Source organism: Somniosus microcephalus, chromosome 2 (assembly GCF_052327205.1).
Source record: "Somniosus microcephalus isolate GS21.2 chromosome 2, FLI_Smic_1.0, whole genome shotgun sequence".
Classification (NCBI taxonomy): domain Eukaryota; kingdom Metazoa; phylum Chordata; class Chondrichthyes; order Squaliformes; family Somniosidae; genus Somniosus; species Somniosus microcephalus.
In genome coordinates this window covers 215444664-215471273 of record NC_140988.1, presented here as the reverse complement: position 1 = coordinate 215471273, position 26610 = coordinate 215444664, and the positions used below count along the sequence as shown (strand labels likewise).

At 44.9% G+C, this 26610-nt stretch overlaps 1 protein-coding gene across 13 annotated transcripts in view; it reads right to left on the bottom strand.

The window, feature by feature from the left end:
• LOC147123222 (LIM and calponin homology domains-containing protein 1-like) overlaps positions 1-26610 on the bottom strand; it is a 637194-nt gene that overhangs the window by 166006 nt on the left and 444578 nt on the right. For 11 of the 13 annotated variants that reach the window (XM_085969296.1, XM_085969236.1, XM_085969219.1 and 8 more), the window contains exons 6-11: positions 24592-24702; positions 22444-22639; positions 20484-20736; positions 19304-19624; positions 12453-12767; positions 6777-7034 (exon numbers count right to left, since the gene is read on the bottom strand). In XM_085969296.1, the coding sequence (XP_085825422.1) occupies positions 6777-7034; positions 12453-12767; positions 19304-19624; positions 20484-20736; positions 22444-22639; positions 24592-24702 (1454 nt within the window). The remainder of the gene's footprint in view (positions 1-6776; positions 7035-12452; positions 12768-19303; positions 19625-20483; positions 20737-22443; positions 22640-24591; positions 24703-26610) is intronic. The other 2 variants (XM_085969281.1, XM_085969303.1) reach the window with 2 other exon arrangements.

Here is a 26610-nt window from a genome sequence, read left to right as displayed (position 1 = left end):
AGGTGATTGCAGAGAAGGTTGGTGTTGTTGTTGGTGCTGCTGGTGTGCCTGGTGCTACTGGTGTTGGGGCTCATCGTGGTCCGATTCTGAGGCACCGCGCAGCCAGTGTCAGAGCAGTGAATGTCTGACTGCAACTTCAGGATTTCCGTGTTAGGATGCGCATGCGCTACATCCTGAAGTTGCGGTCAGTTACAAAGGGGTGATAACAGTGAATGCTGTTTGTTCGTTGTTATGACACACCACAAATTCCAGGCCATTAATTCTTTCAGCCACACTGTTGACAAAAATGAAAGCGCAAGGAATTGCAGGCAATCTATTGGCTTGGATAGGGAATTGGTGAGGTGGTCGGAGACAGAAAGTAGGGATAATGGGTATGTACTCAAATTGGCAGGATGTGACTAGTGGTGTCCCCCAGGGATCTGTACTGGGGGAGCAGCTTTTCCCTTTTTTATTTATAAATGACTTGGATGAAGGAATAGAGAGCCATGTATATAGGTTTGCTGACAACACTAAGTTAGGTGGCACAGTAAATAGTGTAGATGGGAGCTGAAAGGTGCAAAGGAACATTGATAGATTAAGTGAGTGGGCAAAACTGTGGCAGATGGAGTTTAATGTGGGAAAGTGTGAAGTCCTCCACTTTGGACCTAAGAAAGATAGATCAGAGAGACTTTTCTAAATGGCGAGAAGATAGGAACTGTGGATGAGCAGAGAGATTTAGGGGTGGAAGCACAGAAATCACTAAAAGGTAGAAAAAATAATTAAAATTGCTAATGGAATGTTAGCTTTTATCTCAAGAGGGTTGGAAGTTTTGACAGCTGTACAGAGCTCTGGTGAGAGCCCATCTGGAGCACTACATTCAATTCAGGGCACCGCGCCTCAAGGAGGATATATTGGTCTTGGAGGGAGTGCAGCGCAGATTCACCAGAAAGATAACTGGGCTAAAAGGGTTTAATTATGAGAACAGGTTGCATAGGCTAGACTTGTATTCCTTCGACTATAGAAGATTCAGGGATAATCTAATTGAGGTGTTCAAGATGATTAAAGTATTTGATAGGGTAGATAGGGAGAAACTATTTCCTCTGTTGGGAGAGTCCAGAACAAGGGGCATAACCTCAAAATTAGAGCTAGGCCGCTCATTGGTAATGTCAGGAAGCACTTCTTCACACAAAGGGTAGTGGAACTCTCTCCCCCAAAAAGCTGTTGAGGCTCGGTCAATCGAAATTTTGAAAACTGAAAGTGATAAATTTTTGTTAGGCAAGGGTATTAAGGGTTACGGAATCAAGGCAGGTAGATGGAGTTAAGATACAGATCAGCCATGATCTAATTGGAACAGGCTTGAGGGGCTGAATTGCCTACTCCTGTTCCTATGTTCCTATATTCCTATGTTCACTGGCTGTGAGATTGTACCTTCTTCTACCTGCATGCTGACTTAATTGATAGGCCTAGAAATTCACTTTGGGCCCGCCAGCTGGCGTGCGCCCAAAAGTTAGCACTGAGCGCGGAGCCAGTTGCGCCCGTCAGATATTCAGTTTTTGCGCCCCAAGTCGGAACCGGGCGCTATTCCAGGGTGTGCCCGCCCCCGCTTGGGGCGCTGAAACTGAATTTCAGCGCTCTAGGCGCCGCTGCGCCACCCGCTGCGGAGCGGCAGGCTGCGGTACTGCAGGCCTCCTCCTTCTCTTAAGGGGGAGGTGCCTGCAACGGGGAGATCGCCGCTGGATAGTGCCGGCAAATGAGCCCGGCACCACGGAGAAGTGCCGGGTTCGCGGAAAGCAGCCGGCAATGCCGCGGGGGGGCGGGGTGGAGGAGGCCGGGGAAGGAGGTGCGGGCAGGCGGCCGCCGAAAAAGCGGCCGGCCGCACCTCCACCTTAAAGCGCCCCACTAAGGCTACAGGACGGCCCCGTTTTCTGATCGCTGTTTGCGGCCGCTGCGGAAGAGGCGGCCGCAACTAAATATGGCGGTCGGGCCGGTAGCGGGGCGGTAGCGGGGCACTGCGCACACCGATGACGTCATCGGTGGCGGCACAGTGCTACTGGCTAACGCCGCCATTACCGCAGCGCTGAATATCGGCGAAAGCTCAGCAAGTGGCGCAAAAGCCCTCTTTGGGCGAAAACTGGGCGCAAAGCCTACTGAATTTCTAGCCCATAGTGTTTTAATGTAAAACCTCTCAGGTCTGCATATGTTGCAAGAATACCATTGCAATTAAGTCCAATGATTTATTTCACGGTTGACAAATTTTTGCTGACAGTTCACAATGAAGTCCAGAGGCTGACAAACATGGAGGCAAAATGTCTCTGCCCATAACTGCACTGGCACACCGAACTTCACCCCAGCCGAGAGTTACTGCCCATAACTGCACTGGCACACCGAACTTCACCCCAGCCGGGAGTCACTGCCCATAACTGCACTGGTAAACAGAACTTCACCCCAGCCGGGAGTCACTGCCCATAACTGCACTGGTAAACAGAACTTCACCCCAGCCGGGAGTCAGTGCCCATAACTGCACTGGTATACCAAACTTCACCCCAGCCAGGAGTCACTGCCCATAACTGCACTGGCACACAGAACTTCACCCCAGCCGGGAGTCACTGCCCATAACTGCACTGGTATACCGAACTTCACCCCAGCCGGAGTCACTGCCCATAACTGCACTGGCACACAGAACTTCACCCCAGCCGGGAGTCACTGCCTTCAGGAGAGGAGAAAGAGAGAAAAGGGGAAAAAGTAGAGATTTGGCATTGAGCTCCAATGCATCTCCTAGTGGCTGACACAAAAGTGACAAAATAGAGAGGCCTGATTTAAGTCACACAACTGTCCTCTTGATTAAAGTTGATACATTGCCTGGGGAGATCAGCAAGAAAATTAACTTGCAACAAAAAATGAACACACCTCCAAATAAAAGGGTCTACATTTGTGCATGAGGTAAATATTTACTACCAGGGAGCAAAAATTTGTATTCTTCACTAATTCAATGAAAGAGTAGATACAAGTAGGAGGTGTGTGCCCTTTCACTAACATTGACAAATGTAGGAAATTTAGGGGAAAAAATTCAGTTGCGCCCCCTTTGGGGCGTTAACTTCACCGGGGCACTACCTTTAGCGCCCCAAAAGAATTAGCGCCCCCGCGGCCGAAATTCATCGGTAGTGCCTCAAGAGGGAAGCAGGGCACTACTAGAAGCGCCCCGCCTCCCTCTTGGGGCGCTGCAAGGGAATATCGTGGCGCTGCGGTAGCGCCACGCGTGTCGGCACGTTGCGCTGTGGTACTGCAGGCCTTCCTCCCCTTCTTAAAGGGGAGGGGCCTTGCACAGCGTGACCTGGGGCCCAGCTGAACCACCAGGGATCGGAATGCCGGCAAAAGAGCCCAGCACACAAGAGAAGTGCCGGGCTCATGGAGCACAGCCGGCACTCCGTGGGGGGGCTGCAAAGGAGGCTGGGGACGGCAACGAGGGCAGGTGCTGGCAGGCGGCCAGCAACAAAAATGGCTGCCCGGCACCTCGCCTTTAATTAGCGCCACCCCAGCAGCAGGTATGCCCCCCTGATCCCATCGGACATAGCGTCAGGGGGCGTTACCGAAGATTGCGGCCGGGGCGCTGCGCACAGCGATGACGTCATTGCTGGCAGCGCAGCACCGCGGGGCGCTAACGGTTCCCACCGCCGCTAACCTCCCGCTGAATTTCGTGGGAGGCATTGGCGGCTCCGCGCCTGGGCGCTAGTTGCTTTGCGCCCCGTGATCGCCCTCTTAGAGTGCTAACGGGAGGCACAAAGCAGCCGAATTTTTCCCCCTAAGTCTACTAGAAAACCTCAGCTTAGATATGTGTGCTTATTTTTTAAGCAGACTGGGTTAAAGGAACACTGAAGGTTACATGCTTAAAGATAAAAGAAAATTTGCCCATAATTAAGTTGATTATTTGATTGCCAAATTGATTTTACTTTATTAGCGTTGAAAATATTTTCATTTCAGAAACAGCATGTGGGAGTGCACAGTGGTTACCACCATTGGGCCCACTTCACTGGGCATCTGATGGCTTCAGTGGATGGAATGGGAAGCAATCATAGGAGAAGGATACTTAATGACAGTGATCACTACAGATTTCATCTACACATATGAACTGAAATATTGATTTTTAACAGTTATAAAAAATATTTTAAAGAGTGATACATGGGTAAGGGGCTTTTTAGTAATTTTGTTTGCACTCAAGATTATTGCTCTCAGTGCTGTAGAATTGAATGCTTTACTACCTCTTGTTTGTCCAGGTTAAGCGTAGTTGGACCAATACAGAGTAAAGCTGCTCATTCTCTTCCCTAACAGTATGCTTTAACCACAGCTCATCAGAGCACCCCTATTACAATAGGGTGATACTTCTGATTCACACAACAGCCATCTGTTTCAGCCTCTCTAACACTGCCAACTTATTGACAACCAGAGCAGTTATGGGGACCTCTACACATACTAAGAAGTGTTGAGAATGGCCACATTTATTTCATTTAGCATCCTTAAAACCAGCAAAGGGATGAGACTTTCATTCCATCAGTGTGCCTGGATTGAAACGGTAATTCCAGGATGAAGGGACAATATACTAATCCATGGCAACACAGTCTCCCATGGGTGACTTGGTTTGATTACAGGTAATTTTGTGTTGTTTTATTTTTTTTAATGCAGGCTTGGTGCTTTTTTAAGAACTGCTTTAGGTTAACTCACATAATATGATGTACGACATATGATAATGAGTGGTGTAGTGTTTTTATTTGTTTCTTTGGGGGCAGGATCATGTGCTGGAAGGAAGTTGATGTGAACACTGCACCAGTAGTATTGCATAGAAACATAGAAGATAGGAGCAGGAGTAGGCCATTCGGCCCTTCGAGCCTGCTCCGCCATTCAATGAGGTCATGGCTGATCATCCAAATTCAGTACCCTGTTCCTGCCTTCTCTCCATATCCCTTGATCCCTTTAGCCTTAAGAAATATATCTAACTCCTTCTTGAATATATTTAATGAATTGGCCTCCACTGCCTTCTTTGGCAGAGAATTCCACAGGTTCACCACTCTCTGGGTGAAGAAATTCCTCCTCATCTCTGTCCTAAATGGCTTACCCCTTATCCTTAGACTGTGACCCCTGGTTCTGGACTCCCCGACCATCGGGAACATCCTTCCAGCATCTAGTCTGTCTAGTCCTGTTAGAATTTTATAAGTTTCGATGAGATCCCCTCTCATTCTTCTAAACTCCAGGGAGTACAAGCCCAATCGACCCAATCTCTCCTCATACGTCATTCCTGCCATCCCAGGTATCAGCCTGGTGAATCTTCGCTGCACTCCTTCCATGGCAAGAAAATCCTTCCTCAGATAAGGTGACCAAAACTGCACACAATACTCAAGATGTGGTCTCACCAAGGCCCTGTACAACTGCAGCAAGACATCCTTATTCCTGTACTCAAACCCTCTCGCTATGAAGGCCAACATACTATTTGCCTTCTTAACCGCCTGCTGCACCTGCATACTTACTTTCAGCGACTGGTGCACAAGGACGCCCAGGTCTCGTTGCACTTCCCCTTCTCCCAATCTATTGCCATTCAGATAATAATCTGCCTCCTTGTTTTTGACACCAAAGTGGATAACCTCGCATTTATCCATGTTATATTGCATCTGCCATGCTTCTGCCCAATCACCCAACCTGTCTAAATCATACTGGAGTTTCTCGGCATCCTCCTCACAGCACACACGCCCACCCAGCTTTGTGTTGTCTGCAAACTTGGAGATATTACATCTAGTTCCCTCGTCCAGATCATTAATATATATTGTGAATAGCTAGGGTCCAAGGACTGATCCCTGCGCCACTACCGATGTTAGGCTTACCGGTCTGTAATTCCCTGTTTTCTCACTGCCACCCTTTTTGAACAGTGGGATAACATTAGCTACCCGCCAATCCATGGGTACTGTTCCAGAATCTTTCGAATTTTGGAAGATGACCAGCAATGCATCTACTATTTCTAGGGCCACTTCCTTAAATACCCTAGGATGTAGATTATCAGGCCCTGGGGATTTATCGGCCCTCAATCCCATCAATTTCCCTAACACCATTTCCCTGCAAATACTGATTTCTATCAGTTCCTCCCTTTCATTAGACCCTATGTTCCCCGACATCTTTGGGAGGTTATTTGTGTCCTCCTTTGTGAAGACAGTACCAAAGTATGTATTTAATTGGTCTGCCATTTCTTTGTTCGCCATTATAAATTCCCCTGATTCTGACTGCAAGGGACCTACGCTTGACTTCACCAATCTTTTTCTCTTCACATATCTATAAAAGCTTTTACAGTCAGTTTTTATGTTCCCTGCAAGCTTACTCTCATACTCTATTTTCCCCCTCTTACTTAATCCCTTTGTCCTCCTTTGTTGAATCCTAAACTGCTCCCAATCCTCAGGTTTATTGCTTTTTCTGGCCAATTTATATGTCCTCCCCTTGGATCTTATGCTATCCCTAATTTCCCTTGTTAGCCACGGTTGAGTCACCTTTTTTGTTTTATTTTTATGCCAAACTGGGATGAACAAATTGCATAATAATGTTGTATTCAATCTGGCCATATTAAAAATAAAACCAAGTATTTCTCTAATTGAGGTTCTTACACAGGCAGTTATTACTTTTTCAAGCACAATTTTAAATGTAGGTTCAGATTAAGAAGATACACATTACTCATAAAAATATATGAAAAAAGGGAAAATATGAAAGAGCAACTTTCTCTATGATGCTTTCTATTAGAAACAACAGAAGGGGAGGTCGGTAACAACCTGGTGTCAGTGGAAACCTTGAGCCTCTCCCATATTTCCATATCAGCCGGTGTAATAGACGAATGAATGAAGGTGTGAGGCTCTTGCCGACTGGTAAAGCCACCCAGTGCCTTTCGCCGAGCCAGATCATCACGCTCTATATCTGGGGCTTTCAGCTGCTCTTGCTCTTCAGGCTCGCTCTGCTGCTGTGACTTCAGGAGCACACTTGCTTTATGTGGGATAACCACCTCACTCTCTGTAGCCTGAATATGACTTTGGCTGGACAATTGTACCCAGATCAAAGGAGGAAAAAGCACAGAATATCAAATGAGAAGAGAGGAAGCAAATAGATAAGAAATGAAGTTTTGCGATAGGCGCGGTTTGCAGTAGGTTAGTAACGTAGAGTGGGAACGGAGAGGAAGGTGGCAGCAAAGATAGTTCAGTGCACATTATTGAGAATTAAATCATATAAGGTTGGATAGAAGCAGGAAAATATTTTCAATTAAATAATAAGCTCGTGATCCTATGAAACTTTTTGCTCTAGTGGGGGCAATCCAGAACAAGGCGATATAATCCTAAAATTAAAGCTAGGCCATTTAAAAGTGAAGTCAGGAAGCACTTTTTTACACAAAGGGTGGTGGAAATCTGGTCTCCCCCAAAGGACCGTGGATGTTGGGTTAATTGAAGTTTTCAAGACTGAGGTCGAAAGATTTTTGTTAGCTCAGGGTATCAAAAAATATGGAACAATGTCAGATAAATGGAGTTGAAGTACAGATTAGCCATGACCTAATTGAATCGAGGAGCTAAATGGCCTACTCTTGTCACTATGTTCCTAGTCATGAAAATAGAACTAAGGCTTTTTTTTGTAAAAGCTAGGTGTTCACACACATACTGTAATCTTGCATGGTATACTCTCATCTGCAGTAAATATCTTTTTCAGCATCTGCTAAGCATAATTATGGAATTAGCCCTATTCTATCGGAATTTAATTCACAACCAGCTATAAGATTTTAAATTGCAAATTGCAAACAAATTGCAAAAGTGGTGGAAAAGCGCTAAATGACCTGTACTCAGAAGGGAAGCGTAATTTCAAATGAACTCCCCAGTGGCATTTCTCCACCATTAGATATGCATCTTTAGAACATACTATCAGCCTAAGTAGAATTTGATGGAATCCTTTGATTATTTGTTTAGTATATTTTGGATGTATATTTTTGATCAATAAACCAACTAAAATAGGAAAAAAATTGGGCAATTTTCAACTGCCAGCCACCCTGTTTACAAAATGTCTGGCAGTTGAAAATAGCAGGGAAGCAATGACCTTCCCTTGGCTGGCCAAGGCTTGCCTAATGCAGTTTTCAAGTGTGCCTTTAAATGCCACATTTGCAACAGGTGGTGAGCAGAGCCACTCCAAACCTGGTCTGGAACATTTTGGGAGAGACTGTTTGAGGGTAATGCTCCTCCTAGCCTGTAAGATTATAGTCAATTTACTTATTAACTTGTCTATTAACACTTACTTTCTTTATACACATATATATGCATGCAGTTACTAATTGGTTTGTTAACACTTATACACACACACACACATATATATATATAATTAGAATTAGTTCACAATGCAAAGTAACCAATCGTAACCAGCTTAGCAAAAAGACTGCTGGGAAAAACACTGATCAACTTGACATTTTTATTCAAGTCGACCATAGCTGAACAGAACACAGTAAAAGACATGGGGGGAAAAATTCAGTTGGTTTGCGCCTCCTATTAGTGCCTTAAGAGGGCGCTAATGGGGCACAAAGCAACTAGCGCCCATGCACGGTGATGTTGGTGCCGCTCACGAAATTAACTAGACATTTTGCGGCGACGCTAAACACTACCGCCACGATCTCCTGCGCTGGCAGATCGTGACGTCAGTCGAGTGTGCAATGCCCCAGTAGCGCCCCGGACCGGATATTGAGTGGCGCCCCCTGCCTTACCACCTGCCGCTAGCAACGACAGGTTGAGGGGAGCGTTTTGCAGTCGGGAAGGGACTGGGGGAGCGCTATTTAAAGGCGACCGCTTCCTGCCTTTTTTTGTTGGTGACATTTTTGCACCACGCATTCTGAGAGAGAGCGAGACCTCTGGAGAGATTCAACGCTGTGTGAAGGAGTTTTGGGTACTGAGCAGCACTTTGCAGGTTCATTTTGATTTGCCCTTCCTTGTATCGATTTAGAAGAGAGTGTGGAGGCTGCACTCTGAGCTCTTTCCCTGCGTCTCTCCATTGTTCTTTCCAGCAGATTTGATGTACAGGTCTCTCCAGGCCGAGATTCAAGGCTGCAATGAGCAGGATGTGGATGGAGAGCAAGATCAACCCTCCCCTTTAAAAACTGGTCGGCGCCATTATGTCTGTGTTCCATTGCTGACTGACATCACATGAGCTTCGCCAGCGCTCTGAGGTAGCGCCTCACTCCTCGGCCTTTGTGTCTTAAGACAGGTGTGAAGCGCCTGATTTAGCGTTCCAATCATCTCCAGGGGCGATAAAAGCCAAGTTTGCAGTCGGAGGCAATAATTAGCGCCAGGCGCTAATCTTTGCGCCCGGCCAATAATTGCGCCCCAAATTCGGCGATACTGAATTTCTCCCCCATGAAGTCACAGACCTTGAAAAGACAGGCATTTAATAACTTGGGGCAAACAAGGCACAGCTGCGGCTAGAATCTATGCAACCAAAAGAACCAGACTGATAAGGGAGGTTCACTAGACAGATAAGGGGATGTTTACCACAATAACGGGCCAGAAATTCCAGGCCAGAAGCGTGAGTGCGGTCGGCTTACTCACGCTTCTGGCCGTTGGAAATGCCGGCGTTCAGCATGAACAGCGCATGCGGGGAACGCCGGCATTTCCAGACCTCGAGCGCGTGCGACTGCACAGGCAGCGCTTGCGCAGTGAACTTCGTGGATTTCATTCATGAAATCCATGAGGTTAAGTCCTTAGAAGTTACACTGAAAAAAAGCAAGTGTAAAGTGGTTCATTGGCTGCGGAGGAAGATATATTTTATCGTGGAGCTTTTGAAATGCAATATTTTTGTTTGGGAAAGGGAGGGAAGTTATTTTAAGAAATTTTAAGTAAGTTTTAAAGTTAAAATTTTTTTTTTTTAAAGGGTTTTCAGAACGGTAGGTAGAAGGAGCAATTGTGGCTGTGTGAATGGAATGTGAGAATGAGTTATGTATGTATGTCCACATATATTCCTTTACGTATATGTATGTATGTTTTATATTCCTTTACTATGAATGTATGTTTTTAATTATGATTTTCCAATAAGTTACTTTCTCTGAAAGTCATAATTAAATAATACATTCATACACATAAGTAAAGGAATATATACATAACACGCAAAGGAATATATACAGACATACATACTTTCAGAAGCTCCACGATAAGAAATATCTTCCTCCGCAGCCTCTGTAGCAACTGTACCCATGCTTTTTTCATGTGTAAGTTGTAATGACTGGACCTCACTGAAAGCATTAATGAAAGCGGCGAATTATACTGCGCACGCGCTGCCTGTGCAGTCGCACGCGTTCTGCCTCTGAACCCCTTCGTTCAGAGGACAGGAAATGCCGGTTTTCCCCACATGCACTGTGCATGCTGAAAACCGGCATTTCATCCGGCCAGATGCGTAAGTACCCCGACCGTACTAGCGCATTTGGAAGGGAATTATTGGGCCAACATTTTACATGTCAATAAAATAAAAAATTTAACACTTGCACGACTTGCCCCCTCGCATCTGCGACTGAGGGTCCAAGGAGGTGCATTGCGCAAGAGGTCATCATCGCACGTATCCTCACACTGTTCCCTTTGGGGAACTGTATGAAGTGGTGGAAGGATTTATGGCCGTGATTAATGCTCATTCCGTGACCGTAACCATCTTTGAACCAGCCATTAGGGTGGTTAGTCCTATGGCGGGAGGGTTTTACGGGCTCCCACAACCCATCTGAGGGGGGGGGGGGGCCACCAACACCCACGGACGCAAGTATCCCGCTGGATGTCCACCCAGAATTTAAAGTTGGAGCTCCGACTCCACTTGCCGGGACTGTCTGGAGTGGGGTTCAAAACCCTACTCCTTCTGGCCCAGCGGCGGGGATGCTTACTGCTACGCAAAAGGCCCACTCCGCACAAAAGGTGACACCCATACGTTTCCTGCGCCTTTTCCCTCCCCGTGACTGGAGCCCTATGCTGCCATTTCACGTTGCTAATCGGATTGGGCGTTTGTCATAGCGGTAGGATCCCCGCCGCTGGGCCAGATCAGGGTAGGGTTTCGAACCCCGCTCCAGACAGTCCCGGCAAGTGGAGTCGGAGCTCCGGCTCTAAATTCTGGGTTGACATCCAGTGGGATATTTGCGTCCGTGGGTGTGGGTGGCCCCCCCTCCTTGTATAGCTTGTGGGAGCCCGTAAAACCCTCCCGCCATAGGACTAACCGCCCTAATGGCTGGTTCAAAGATGGTTACGGTCACGGAATGAGCGTTAATCACGGCCATAAATCCTTCTACCACTTCATACAGTTCCCCAAAGGGAACAGTGTGAAGACACGTATGACGACGACATTGCTAAATAAATAAATGGAATTAAAAAAATTCTTTTAGGGCTTTTAAAAATCTTTAAATTGCTTTAATTCTCTTTAAAACTACTTCAGATTACTCAAAATAATGTAAACATTTAAAAAAGTTTATAAAAGTTACCAAAATCTTCAAAAAACTTCCAAAAACCTATTTAAACTGCTGCTTTGCATGTAAAAAAGCAAAGCAGCTTGACAGAAACATTGGGGGCGTGTCCAGTGAAACTGAGACCTCAAGGGGCGTGTCTCACTTACACTGCACGCTCCTGGGTCCGCGCTGGCTGCACTCCTGGGCGGCGTGACGTCATACGCTGCTCGGGAATGTGCTTTCTATTTCTCCAAGTTCAGGCGTCCCTGGAGCTGATCGGCAGGAGCGCGGGGTAAGTGCAAATACAGGGCTTGCACGCACTGCAAGCCCCGTTCTGGAATTTCTGGCCCAACATCTCTTGAATAGGGGTAATATATTAGCATGGCTAGAGGATTGGATAACGGACAGAAAACAGAGAGTAGAGATAAACGGGTCATTTTCCGGTTGGCAGGCTGTAACTAGTGGGGTGCTGCAAGGATCAGTGCTTGGGCCTCAGCTATTTACAATCTGTATTAATGATAAGACTGTAAGAGACGATTAGGATCCATCTAGCCAGTCACAAAGATCAAAAAAGGTCATATATTACTCTATCTCTCAGACACCTTAATTGCTTTCTCTGCTAAGTATCTATCCAGTTCCTTCTTGAAATTGCTGAAATGATGTGGTAGGTGTCAATCAATGTGGGCTTCAGGCAGCCAGCCAGCGAAGCACACCCACTGACCGGTCACATTCCAACTTGGCCAGCGGGCTGCGGGCAGAAAAGTTGTTAAGTAGATTTTAGAGCGCGGTAAGATAGTTACAGAGAAAGGTTGTTAAGTAGATTTTAGAGAGCAGTAAGATAGTTACATGGAAAGGTTGTTAAGTAGATTTTAGAGAGCAGTAAGTTAGTTACATAGTTAAGTAGATTTTAGAGAGCAGTAAGATAGTTACATAGAAAGGTTGTTAAGTAGATTTTAGAGCGCGTTAAAATCGTTACAGAGAAGGAAAGACATCAATTTGTCGCTGGCATAATGCACACCTGTCCATTTTCTGCTCATTACTTTGTGAAGCTCCAGCAGCTCCGTGTGAGGATTGTTTAATACTCTCCCAGCGCTCCCTATCCTTCTTCGTGCATGGTCCGGGTAAGAATTGATTGACCGCAACTTTGGACTTGGACTGATGCATCTGAGTCTTCCTCAAAGCGAGGTCGTCTTTCTCAAGATCTGGAACTTTTTGTTCCTCCTCCTCGGACTCTGACTCATTGTCCTGATAACTTGTCAAAAATGTATTCTCCCTGCGGAGGATGATATCTGGAGTGGATTGCCCACTGTTTTCATGTTGTTGATTTTGTCTACTGTATAGGGGCAAAAGTTGTGAATATTTGTCATCCGCAAGAAACAAAAGTCATTTATTAGCATGCGACGGTGTGTGCTGTTAGCAGAAAACCTCTACAGCAGTACTCACTACTCAAGTACCATGAATGCAATATCAGTATTCTTTTTATTTTTATTAAGATGCATTTTTCATCATGCCGGTTTCCACACACTGTCCTTCGCAACTTTAGCTCCACTTCCATGCACAAGCCATTTTATTCCACATTGGCACTATGAGCGCGATTTTCCAAGATACTACGCCACTGGCGGTGCCAGTGAGGGATTTAGAAGAAAATCGAGGGTAAATTGCCCGTGATTTTCTGTCTCTTGCTTTCAATTGTGCTCCCATGATTTTCAGCTAAGCTGTTTTCTGCATGCGATATCCCATAGATGGCACAAAATCTTGGAACATTTTACTCTGAGTTTCTTAGGACTCTATGCCATCACTTGTTATGCTAAAATAACATGCACAGCTAAAATAAATGATAATCTTGGTAATAGTTGATGCAACCATTAATAACAGTCACTGTTAATCATTGAAATAAAACCCCCTGTCAATGCAGTACAGCACATGTGCTATAATGTAAAAGTCATATAGCACAATATCACCACAGTCTGAATCCTGGGACTCAGCTGTGGACACCTGGACCTAGAAATTTGGGGAGGCGATTTTGCGAATGGGGACGCGTTGGAGGCGGGACTGCTGCTTGTCGGGTTTTAGTCCCACCTCCATCGACTTCTGGCCAACCCATGCTATTTTCCCTTGATTGACCTTGTAAAGCCCGCCCAGCGGGCTTAGCAGGCTAATTAAGGGGACGCCGGATGCAGAGAACGTCAGTGTATGACGTGGACAGATGTATTGTCATCGTTTGACAGCTCTGTGAAGCTGTCAAACACTGACAATCTCTGTAGTTTGATGAGTCCTTGTATTCAAGACTCATCAAACCTCTTCTGTTAGCAGAAATTAGATGGTTGTTGCATCGGAGAATGCAGCAGCCATCTGTCATCTCTACCGGTGAGATGCGAGACTCTCCGCTTACCCACGATTGAAGCCTGCAGGAAGAAACAAAGGTAATTAAACATTTTCTATCACTTTACACTCACCTCACATACTTACCTCTCCACACTTGCACCCATCACAGTGCACTTTTGCACCCCTCAAACCCACTGCTCGCCTCGGTGTCCCTGGCGGGGTTTCCCGACGTCGGGAAGCCCACGCCTCCCCTGGAAAAATTGGGATAATCCTCTTAACTGATTGTTAACTACATGTTAACAGGCAGTTAAATGGCTGTAATCCCCTTCTCGCCTCCAGGAGACAGGACCCGGCGCAGGTCGGCTACCTGCCTCCTGGCAAGATGGCACGGAGGCGGGTTGGGGGCGGGATGGGTACCCGCCCCCAGATTCTGCCATTTTCCTGGCAGTCCCACCTCCATTCCCGACTCCCCAGGGCTGGCAAGATCGCGTCCTTGATCTCGCCCATGACAGTCGAGCAGGGCACAGGACGAGCACTGCATGCGCCTGTTCACGTGGGCACAGGGACAATGCGCCTGTTCACGTGGGCACAGGGACAATGCGCCTGTTCACGTGGGCACAGGGACAATGCGCCTGTTCACGTGGGCACAGGGACAATGTGAAATTCATGCTAGCAGTTCATGATAATGAGTCAGGCGTGCAGCCAGTGCTGTCCGTACTGTTTACTGGATGCACGCCTGTTTGGTGCCAGAAAATCGAGAGGCTCTGACGCCACTTAAACACTTCCAGAACCTCTTACAGGGGAGATGCACTGTGACTGGAAATAGCAGGGAAACATCAGAAAAATGGCTGCAAGAGGTCCAGACAATGCACTCAGATTCTCAGATGCTGCGCTGGAGGCCCTGCTCAAGGTGGTGGGCAGGAGGAGGGAGATCCTGTTCCCCCCCCAGGTTGAAGAAAGGGCTCCAGGCAACACCTCCGCCACCACTGGGAAGGTGTCACTGTGGAGGTCAATGGCGGGGGCTTAGGTCTTGCGACATGGCTGCAATGCCAAAAGTAGTTCAATGACCTCACCGGAGTTGTCAAGGTAAGAATACTGCTCTCTGCTCACAGCTCCACCCTCACTACTCAATAATCCCCTCACCCACTTTCCTTCACTTTCCTACAATCACTGTGCTGCACTTCGCTACACCTCCCCTTCTCCTCATACTCACACATTCTGCGCCTCCTACTCGCACCACGATTGTAACCCACACTTCACATTTTGCATATAACATCTGCACTATTCCACCTATCAACCTGAGAGAGGACAGCAGGTGCCTCTCCCATAGAGTCAATGCTACTTCCCTGGACCACATTCTCAAAACAACCCACGAGGCTGTCATTAACACACTCCCTTCTTTCAGGAGAAGGACGGGCAAAACATGATGCAGGAGGCGGCAACTGGAGGAGGCCGAGTCTCCCTGTACACCCTTTCCCTACTGGAGGAAGTCGTGCTGGCCATCATGGGCAGAGGGAGAGCAATGGCCATTGCAAGTGGCAACACCGGAGGAGATGTCATGCAGGCTTTCTTCACACTTTACCCTCTTTTTCATTGACTACTTCCATCTCGCCCTACACACTCTGCATGACAAACTGCAGCTGCTTTCACCCATGGGCCACTCCAAGAAGAAGAGACCAGCCTTCCTGAAGAAAAGAAAGACTTGCATTTATATAGCGCCTTTCATGACCACCGGACATCCCAAAGCGCTTTACAGCCAATAAAGTACTTTTTGAAGTGTAGTCACTGTTCTAATGTAGGAAACACGGCAGCCAATATGCACACAGCAAGCTCCCACAAATAGCAATGTGATAATGACCAGATAATCTGTTTTAGTGCTGTTGGTTGAGGATTAAATATTGGCCAGGACACCGGGGAGAACTCCCTTGCTCGTCTTTGAAATAGTCCCACCTGAGAGAGTAGATGGGGCCTTGGTTTAACATATTATCCGAAGGTCCTCACCTCTGACAGTGCAGCACTCCCTCAGTACTGCACTCCCTCAGTACTGCACTGGAGTGTCAGCCTAGACTTTTGTGCTCAAGTCTTTGGAGTGGGACTTGAATCCAGAACCCTCTGACGCCGAGGCAAGGCTGCTACTAACCGAGCCACGGCTGACACACTGAAGATGTGGTGTCACTCGATCTAACCATAGCAAGCACCAGCTCAGAGATTGGCACCATGCCTACTTTAGAGGGTAGGCTAAAAGTGGGGTCTTGACGTGGTGCAAGTGTGCAGAAGCTAGGGTGATAGGATACCACAGGTGCCAGCTCACTGGAGGGCAAGGTTACATACTAGCTCTGCCACAGAGAACTCAAATGTAGACTTCAAGGGCCCAAGCTACATAAGAAGGTTGAGGGGAATACCACAGGAAATGCTAGGTGCACTGTGCAGCCTGCCAGCAAGCTTGCGCACATGGCTCAGAGCATGGAAGAGTCCAGCTCCAACTTGTGTTGGGGCTCCACACAGAGCATGGAGACCATTCTGTCGAACATGGGGCAAGTGGTCAGCTCATGAACAAGACAGTGGCGTCCATGATGATGGAGCCTCTGCCGACAACTCTGACAGGTTCCATGGCTTCTTTTCTGCTCCCATTCGTCCCCCAGCCCCAAAGGCAGACCACCCATGATTGCAATAAAACATTTTTCAAAAAACCCGACAAAAACAGTCCAGCACCAGCAACAGCACAAGTCAGTATTCACCTGAAGAACTCAGAAAATAGCCGATAAAAGGCCGAGATGTTAACCAGCAGCGTAAGAGGACAAACCAGCAACTAACCTATATGGAATAGGTAAGCCCTTTAAATAGCTCTGCTGCAGGGTCTTTGCTGACTTTTACTGGCAATTATTTGCTGGGTGAGCTTATCACATGGCAAGTCAGGCTCTGAGCCAGATCAATGTCATAAAAGGGTCCTACAACAAATGTAGGACCCTTATTTAAACAGTAATTAGATCAGCTCAATCTAATATGGCACTTCTGGTGCAGAATAAACACGTGCACACCGCCCGCCATTTTGAACACTCAGGTACCCATTTTACACCTGTAATACGGGCGCAGCGTGATTGAATTTCAAGGCCCTGACAACCTGGAACTCTGTTATTGGTTTTTTTGTAAAACAGCTGTGTTTTATTTACATATATAAATAATTTTATAGAGAATAGCATATATTGTAATGTGGTTTAAAACATGGCGTGCAAACAGTATGCATAACTGCTCAAGCTTTACTCCTGTAGTTCATGATATCATCTGGCCCAATAATAATACTGGATTATAATCTCTACAGGGTTCGCTATTCTTTTGCAACATGCAGTGACGTAAAATCTAGTATTACTGTAGTTCAAACCACATGATCCAATTGTTGAGCATCTATCATCTAATGCTAATAAGTGCTGGTGGCAAAATTAAAATCCCTAAAAATGGAGTAAGACCATCAGTTTACACCTGTATATATTGACACTTCAAGGATGAAATAATTCCAGTTTCACGCTACATATTACTCTATGGGATATTTTCCAACTTTGCCATCCTGTGGGAAGCCTTGTGTACCAGTGGGTGTATGATGCAAATTTGACCATGTGTTACTCAGCGCTCGTTCGGACTCAGAGTATCTACCCCAGTATGAACTCCCAACAAGCGAGGCTCCCCAAGGGCAAGAAGTCAGAACGTTATCCTTTATATGTAACACACATTCATCTACCTAATCCTGTATGTGACACCTCCCCACCCCCCACTCACCCGCTGTATATTACTCCATTTTGTTACACATGTTTATCTATATTAAAGGCAATTTTCTGACTGCGCCCCCACCCTCGTCTGCTGAGAACACATATTGGGAATTTGAGCGCATAGCCCTCATGATTTCCCACCATTAACATTTCTGATATGCATCTTGGTGGCAGGGTTCTCTGCTGGGAGTGAGAACTTGTAAAATTACCCCTATCATCTCCTAGATATGACAAACCAAAGTGTGATATCTAAGTGTATTCATTAATTGGTGACAGGGTTATGTCGCTATATCAAGGCTTGTACACAACAGTGACAAATATTTTCAAAATTTCTATTAAACTGTTAGTTGTATAGCGGTGTCATGCCAAGGTGAGTAACCCAGCTCTGCTGTATGGATAAATACACAGCAACATCTGCAATACATATCTATTGTGATTAAAGTATTCACACACAGCACAAGAGTCAATCTGAGAACCTTCATATATTCATGCAGAAAATATTGCTTGATGTGCGTACAGTAACATGGCCAAAAAGACAAAGCCAAAATGAGCATCAGCCAGCACACTGGGGTTATATTGACACATTCCTCAGCCTCATCACTTATTCCTATTATACCATGTCAAAGTCAATAATTCAAAATTAAATGAAAACCACCATTCAAAACCAAAATCCTTAGGATGAATTTTCATTTTCCATTTTAAAAGCACTTCAATTAACTTCCTTCAAATTTCATTAGAATAAGGTCCACTTGTGGTGAACTTAAATATTTTCTCTGATCACAATTTTCCTCATGTTCTGTTTAAAAAAAATTATAGTTTACAAAATTCTCACAGAAGACCATGGTATAATAAAACCTAATAAAGCAACACAATGGGCTGGATTTTGATACTGGAGGCGTGTAGGAGGCGGGACTACAACTTTTGGGGTTGTAGTCCCGCCTCCATCGAGTTGTGGCAAACCCACGCGATTTTCACTTGATTGACCTTGTTGAGCCCACCCAGCGGGCTCAGCAGGCCAATTAAGGGCCACCCGGCAACAGGCGATGTCACAGATTGACATTTCATCTGTCAAGAGCTTTTGACAGATGAAATATCAGCGTTTGACAGCTCTTTGAAGCTGCCAAACACTGACAATCTGTACACTAAGTTATTCTTTCCTCTCAGGCTGATTTAGAGATCTCTCCAGAACAGAAAGCTGAATGCTGCAACTTTTGACAGCTCGCGGCCATTCTGCTTTCTGTGCCGGTGAGATGAGGGACTCCCGAGACCTGAAGGAAGGAAGGTTGTAAAGGTAAGTAAAGGTAATTAAACTTCTTTAAACACTTTACACACACCAAACACACTTACCTCTGCACTCATGCACACATCACTCACCTGAACACTGACATCTCGACCCCTCCAAGCCCTTCAGCCCGACGGTCCGCCTCGCTAACTTGGCGTGGTTTGGAGCCGTCGGGAATCCCACACTTCAACATTAAAAATAGGGATTAGGCTAAAAACTGCCTGTTAACTACCTGTTAACAGGCAGTTAATTGACACTAATCCCCTTCCTGCCTCGGGGAGGCGGCTCCCAGCACAGGTCGGGTATCCGCCTCCTTTGAAACTGGCATGGAGGTGGGTTGGGGGCGGGATGGGTTTGTGCTCCCCAATTTCGCGATTTTAACTCCCCACACGCCTCCAATCCCGCCTCCATGGCCCAATGAAAATCCTGCCCATTGTGTCTCACCACAGGAACTCATGCCTTCATTTCACCTCTAGAGGAGCTCTACACCATGTTGCTGACCTGCAGTATCGCTTAGATGCTGGCATGACTGTGATACCAGCTTTCTGAATTCTTTTCAACTTCTTCATTTCTTCTTCATCTTTCCCCTCCCATTTTGCACTTTCTTTGGATGCTCCATGCCCTGGATCTTCAGCCACACAAACTCGCAACTGCTTCTTGAGACCACCAGCATCCCCAGTAGGAGCCGATTCAAATTTCACCGCTACCTTGGAATCATCAATCCCTTGAACTTTGGAAAACGTAGATGGTGTCTCGGCAAAATCTTCATCCTGAGAGGATTCTTCATTGTGCTCTTCTTTTATAGGCTCAGGGTGACTATGACTAATGAGTTATACAACATATATTAAGGACGAAAAAGTTGTGCATCTTACACAAACACCCAATTTACATTATAGCAGTGTTATAGATCATCACAAACCATTTATATCCTCAGGTTTCATTCTGGATATCATTTAACTTCAAGCGACCCTGTCATATCAGAAGGGCAAAAACCAATTGAGGTGATCTCTTATACTATGCTGAATTATTACCATAGCAACAGGCTGTTAAGATAGTAGCCAACTGAAGCTCAGCCACAACCTTTTTCACAGCAGTATTTTCAAAATGTTGTACAGTGCAACCTAGATTTAGAAGTTTCAAGCTGAAGGCTGCTCTGTTTCAGCTGAACATTGCTGAGACTATCACACCCGTCCCCTCAATGGACAACACTCAGCGGGTGGTTTGCTTACATTTAGGAATTTTTCTCTCACAAGCTGGGAGTTGCTGAATATAACCAAACCCTGACAATAATGCCCATTCAGCAGACTGACAATAATTTTACCACAGCTCAACTATTTCCAACTGTTCCCTTCATTGCAATTCATATAGAAGGTGCATCTCCACATCAGAATTCATGATGATGGCAATGAGCCATTTTCAATGGGAAAAAAATGTAAGCTGTTGTCTACTGGGCAGTAACAGGCAGCAATAGGCATTGCTAGGATTGGTGAGATGGTCCCGTTTAACAAAACCATCTACTGAACCACAAACACCATTTTACAATCACACCAAAATATTTACATGTATAATGGAACCATCTTGTCATAGCTCCACAAATGAATGGGCTGTAGAGGTTATAGTCACATGCGAACATTACTTAATACCTGTAATTCACAAAACATGACCTAATGCTGTCACTTACCTGAAAGGTCGCTCCGCTCCTACAGGTGAGGTAGTGTTGCTCCAGCTCTTCCGGTAATTTTCCCCTCGTTCTGCCCGCTTTTTCCGAAGAGGTGCTGGCATATAGGCTGTATGGTTGCTCTTGTTGGGTAGATACTGGTTAAAAGGCAAGGATGATTTGGGTTCATTATAGGAAGCCCGTCTGACAGACATGTCGTCTCGCTTCACGTCAGGTGCCTTCTGTGTTACATCTGATTCAGAGTCACTGCCACGACCTTTCAAAGTACCCAAAAGAATAGTGTCAGAAAATGACCTGTCACTTTGTTGTGACACATTTCAACAATGCCTACATGCAGTTACAAACCAGTGGTACTCAAAATGTAATTGGTCTCCTTTTCACCTGCAGCTCATCAGACCTCATGATCCATACACTCCTGAGCCTCCACTCATGCTCTACCCATCTGTGAAATGTTGAACCAACTGGGACTCTGATCTGTTTCCTTTCTTTTTCGTGCCCTCTAGGAGGAAGTGGCGAAGGAATGCCATTAGGAAGCAGGGTAATCCCACTTCCATACAGCAACTGAAAGGGTCCTAATGAAATATATCCATTGATCCTACAGTTTTATTATTCATTTGTCTCCTTGTAGGGAATTTACTGGTCTCCACCTAGCAACTACCCAAAATGGCATGACGGAAATCAGGAGCGCACTGTGAGAGGGCAGCAATACACAAAGACCCATGTCCTAATACTCCACAGCATAGCATGTTGCAGCATTCCTGAAATTGGCCCTTGAGAACGATGTTGGTTAATGCAATGGCCCTTGACAAAACATTCATCGCATACCTCCTGGGGTCACGGATGTATTCCACATTTAAAAGGCACATTTTTTTTTCACTGTACTACATTTTAAATCTCTGTACAGATGAATAAACTCTATATAAAACAGCCCTGCTCAGACCACCATTACTTCTGTGAGAAGAACGTTGTTCTGCACGTAAACAGTCTTATCTAAGTATGTTTCATTATTTCCCAAATTGCATGCTCTTACCAATACTCAAATTCTGCCAACCTTCTCACACCAACTGCTGTTTTCTTTGTTAGTTTTCTCCAGCAGCTGAAAATGAAACCTCCCACCGCCATCTCTTCATTCTTCATTCACACAGTCTCTCCGGAAATACTATCTAGGGCAAGGGCTGTAATATGCTTCATTTCCCAAACTCAATCATTTTAAGTGTATGTTTTCTTCATTTACATTGGGTAAGTTAACATACTTTGTAATTGCATCTCTGCTTTAAAAAGTCTCACTGGCATTTCTAGTGTGGGCATTTTCTGCTTTTCAGTCTATGACTTTTATTGGATTTACAATACTTTTTGTAAAGCACAAAAACTTTATAATTGAGTAAGAACATTGTAAACAGCAGGACAGTTCATTCAGCTTTTTTTATCAATGGCCATTCAGTCAGATACATTTATTGTCAAGTATCACCTTTCATAGATTAGATTCACACGCATATCACATTAATAGGTCAGTTATATTACAGTTTGTATCAATGTAAAGCAGTTTGGCTTCGTATCAATGCAAGCTTCGTAGTGTAATTTGGGTGCCAACTTGCCCAAACTCCGGGATATCGTCTCATATTACTTCAGTTTCATACCTGCTTACTACGGCCCTGTGTGAAACGAAGTTTAAAATCTGTAATGTTAGCGGAGACAACAGGCTGCCATTTAACAGCATTCTGATGCCACTGAACAGATCTCTGTGTTTAGGGCTTCATTGTCCCTGGCCTGAGAGCGATACGGGAGCTGCCAGTATAACTCAGCTCTGCTGGCCCCATGTCACTCTGCCATACAGTGGTGAGCTATAGCCTCATATAACCACATATATCTCTACAGATTTATGCTGCGTAAACAGTCCCAAACTTATTACAACGGCTAAATTTGCTTGTAGCAGAAATGCTCCTGGGACCTTGTCACTACCTACCGTCACTACTTCCTCTAAGTATCACCTCTGGTGATGGAGTCTGTTGTGACCGTGACCCAAATGAATCCAGACTATCAAAGGAATCATCTCTGGCATGTCTGGGAGGTGACAAAGAGTCACTGCGTTCAGAGTCCCAGCTGTCAATGTAGCCACTGTCGCGGATGCTTCGTTTTGGACTGTTCGTGTCCTCCATCTCCTGGTGATGGGCAGAGCATGAAATAAATAATTAAGATAGGCCTAGATTTTTAAAAAAGTTACTTACCCCGATCTTCAAGGGTTAAAAAACTGAAACAAAATTAGCGATTCAGACACTGCCTTTCATTTGTGTATTATGGTCCAGAGATGTGGATGGAAGAAAATACAGTGACTGTGTTTGGTGGAGCTGTGCATTTTCCAACTTCGACGCTCTCCTAATAAAATATCCTCTTGTTTTCGAAATGCTCTCCAAATAGTAATGATCAGATTTTGTCCATCATCCATTTACAAACACGCTGCCTGTGCCCATTACCAGAGCACAGTGACAACCTGTGGATTACAATATAACAAAGTCTGTCCTCAACCTTCGCCGTCCCCGACAAATGGAATTCCTGGATTAAGGAGAAATAGCTTTCAGAGGCAATCAGCAATGAAAATATGCAAAAGCTTTTCCTCTTCTCTTAAAAAAATCATTCCAGAGCTTTGCTGCTTGCCAGCTATTGGCTTTGAAGGATATGAACGCACTTGCATCTGACCCACATGGTCGAAGCACTGAGAACAATCGCTGCCTTTCACAGCCCCTGATTATAAATTCTTTCCAAGGCAAGAAGCCCATACTAAACACTGAAACTCTAGCCCAAGGAAAGGTCAATGGAAGCCATCCCATGCTACACTCACCCCAGTGGTATAATAAATCCCTTGTCTCAATTAAAGATTAATTTAACATTAATTGCTGTAGCAAAGGACAGATCAGCACACGCATGTTCAAAAGAGATCTTGGTTTCATTTTACTAAAGTCTCTATGATTTGCTTATATTAATCATGACATTTTCCATGACTGAAATAAAAGTAGTGTCTGATATCTCACCATAGCATATTTATAATCGGTACCAAGTTAACAAGGAATTCAGAAGCAGCACACTAATGAAATACAGTGGTTTTCTTGTTCACTTCTGTGGTCATATCACGTGGTTCGACGATCTAGTTCTTTTCACATTTTGTTACAGTCGTTCTCTACCTTACGAATAAGTTTTTTAAATTCTCAAATTAAAAATGTTAGGATTACAGCAAGTGTTTTCAAATGATATCACAGAAATCACAGAAACCCCACAGTGCAGATAGAGGCCATTTCGGCCCATCGAGCCTGCACCGACACATAATCCCACCCGACCCCCGTAACCCCTACACCAACACATATCCCACCCTATCCCCGTAACCCCACGTATTTAATCCCCCTAACACTAAGGGTCAATTTATCATAGCCAATCAACCTAACCCGCACATCTTTGGACTGTGGGAGGAAACCGGAGCACCCGGAGGAAACCCACGCAAACGACGCAATTAGTGCCTCTTTAGAAAACATGGATGTGAAATGAAGGCAATATTTGCCAAAATTATCAGTGTTGGGAGTGGAACAGCTTTCACTCTCCTCCACCAATTCTGGAGAAAGTTTATGTCAACAAAATAACATTATAATTGTGGTATTAAAAAAAATGTCATCAGTGGATGTATTTGTCATACAAGTTTAAAAATAGTTACATTACAGCCTGGAAATGACACTGTGCAATATTATTGTATGAACACCTGACAAGTTTGGCTCAAATTACTTTTTCCATTATTCTAACAGAAGCTGCTAGGCTAATGCCTCGATTACATTTGATATGATTGAATTTGATATGAATACATTAAGCATCTGTACAGTAATATCAGTGTATAATTTCTAAGCCTATGCATTTGTTTTCCCCCCTATTTATAATATTAACGAGAAATGGTTGAGTGTTTTATCTGGACTTTTCCCAGATTATATTAATAATTTTGCTGAACAAGTGAGAATGAGCAGTACATTTAGGTAACCAGATAGTTCTGTACACTAATGATACCAACGCATGACAGGACAACATTCCAGGATTAAGGAAGCACGCACACAGTAACATTGAAATTGGAATTTATTACCTTTTGGATCTGAGACAACAATCCTTCAAATTCTTTCAGGTTCAGTGTCGGCCCACTGTAGGATGTGCAGCTGTTTGCTGCTTTTCCGAGCCAGTAAATAGTGATCAAAACCTGGAGGATATAAATGATTTTAGTGATTAATGATACACTAAATGCCATGGTCTCATTAAAAAAATCAACAATGTATTAGGAAAATCATATTTATAAAAAATTAAAAGTACAAGTATATTCAATGACATACAGGAAACAATAATGTCATGGCCAGGAACCGTTGAACTGAAACCTATCAGTCTGCAGCTCTCTGTATATTGGGTGTAGGCAGCCAATATACACCTATACACCTGCACGTACTTATGCGCTCAATGTCTCTCAATGAAGCCAGACAGCACACTGGTGCAGTAAAAGAGTGTGCAGAAAAGGCTTATTAAATCCCCAAAACTTACTTAAAGTAGGGGGCCTCCCTATAATGTGACCAGAGTGTCTGAACAACACTGCAGGTTCTAATTTGGAATGAGTGCTTCAGGGAGGTCACGGGAGGTGTGGGGAGGGGGTGGGGGGGGCGGACGCGGGGGGAAGAGTTTGTTACCAGGTACCCCCTCCAAAACATGGGGGTCACTTGATTGTTGCCACTGTTTTTGCAACCCTTAACAGCCAAATACATGAGGGAACTTGTGCAGGGTGGCTGAAAATGGAAAAGAAAGGGCAGCAATGTTTAGGCAGCCAGGAGTCCTGTCTGACCTGACTCCTCATGACACTCCAAACGTGTCATGCACTATGCACTGACAGTGCCACTAAGGTTATTTAAATAAGTTGACATCACATTTTTGTGTGAGATCAGCTCATCTCAGCACAGGTCAATTTGTTGTGGACATGGCATTGCTCCTCTTGTTAGTGAAGGGTTAAACACTCTGCCAACTTAATCTAATCTTCTGCTAATCTCCACGATGCACAAAATAAACAGTGGCTCAGTACGGCTCAAGATGGCTAAACATACTCATTATCGGGGTGATATTGCGATATTGCACCTCCTCCAAAGTTCACTGTCACACTTGATATTAAAGAGAAACAAAAGCTAAAAGAGAACTCGTTACTTAACTTTCCACAAGTGGTTATTATGACTGAGTAAAGCCTAACCTGAACTGCTGGCTTTTTACAAATGTTAATTTCCCTACAATTTGCATGATAATGATAATTGGAAAAATAGTTTCCCAGTTGACAACTTGCAATAATTCAATTTTCTTTAAAAGGACCGCCAATGGCTGCTCCAGAAGCAGGTAAGTTTTTTTTTGTGGGGCCAGGAGGTGCATCAATGTTCCTGCTCTCCCTGGCAACTGTCTGACACCGAACCAGACTGTTCTCAAACTTGGCGTCATATTTGACCCCAAGATGAGCTTACAACCACATATCCGTGCCATCACTAAGACTGCCTATTTCCATCTCCTGAACATCACCCGACTCCGCCCTTGCCTCAGCTCAGCTGCTGCTGAAACACTCATCCATGCCTTTGTTACCTTTAAACTTGACTATTCCAACGCACTCCTGGCCGGCCTCCCACGTTCTACCCTACGTCAACTTGAGGCCATCCAAAACTCTGCTGCTCGCAGCTCACTGACATTATGCATATAAGGCCTATCCATCAAAACAGCTCAGGCCTCTCTCCAAGGTCCGCCCAAGCTGAAAATTGTCCACGTGAAAACAAGAAAGAGAAAAGCAGAAAAAACGATGGAGATAAAAGTAAGTGCCAACAGTGTTGGTTTCTCAATGGAACTGCTCCCTGCCACATATAACTTACATATTCAGAAAGGGTTGGTGCAAGGGAAATACAAAGTTGGAGGGGGGTCCCCATGGAAGAAAAAAAGGAAATAAGTAAGGACATTGATCCAATATTTTGACTTTACATATAGGTCAACACGTTACTTTATACTAAAAGCACTCTTCCTATGATATTCTTTTCTTTAAGGGTTATGAGTTGTAGAAAATAACCATAACATAAAAATAGCTAGAACAATTCCTAGTAAC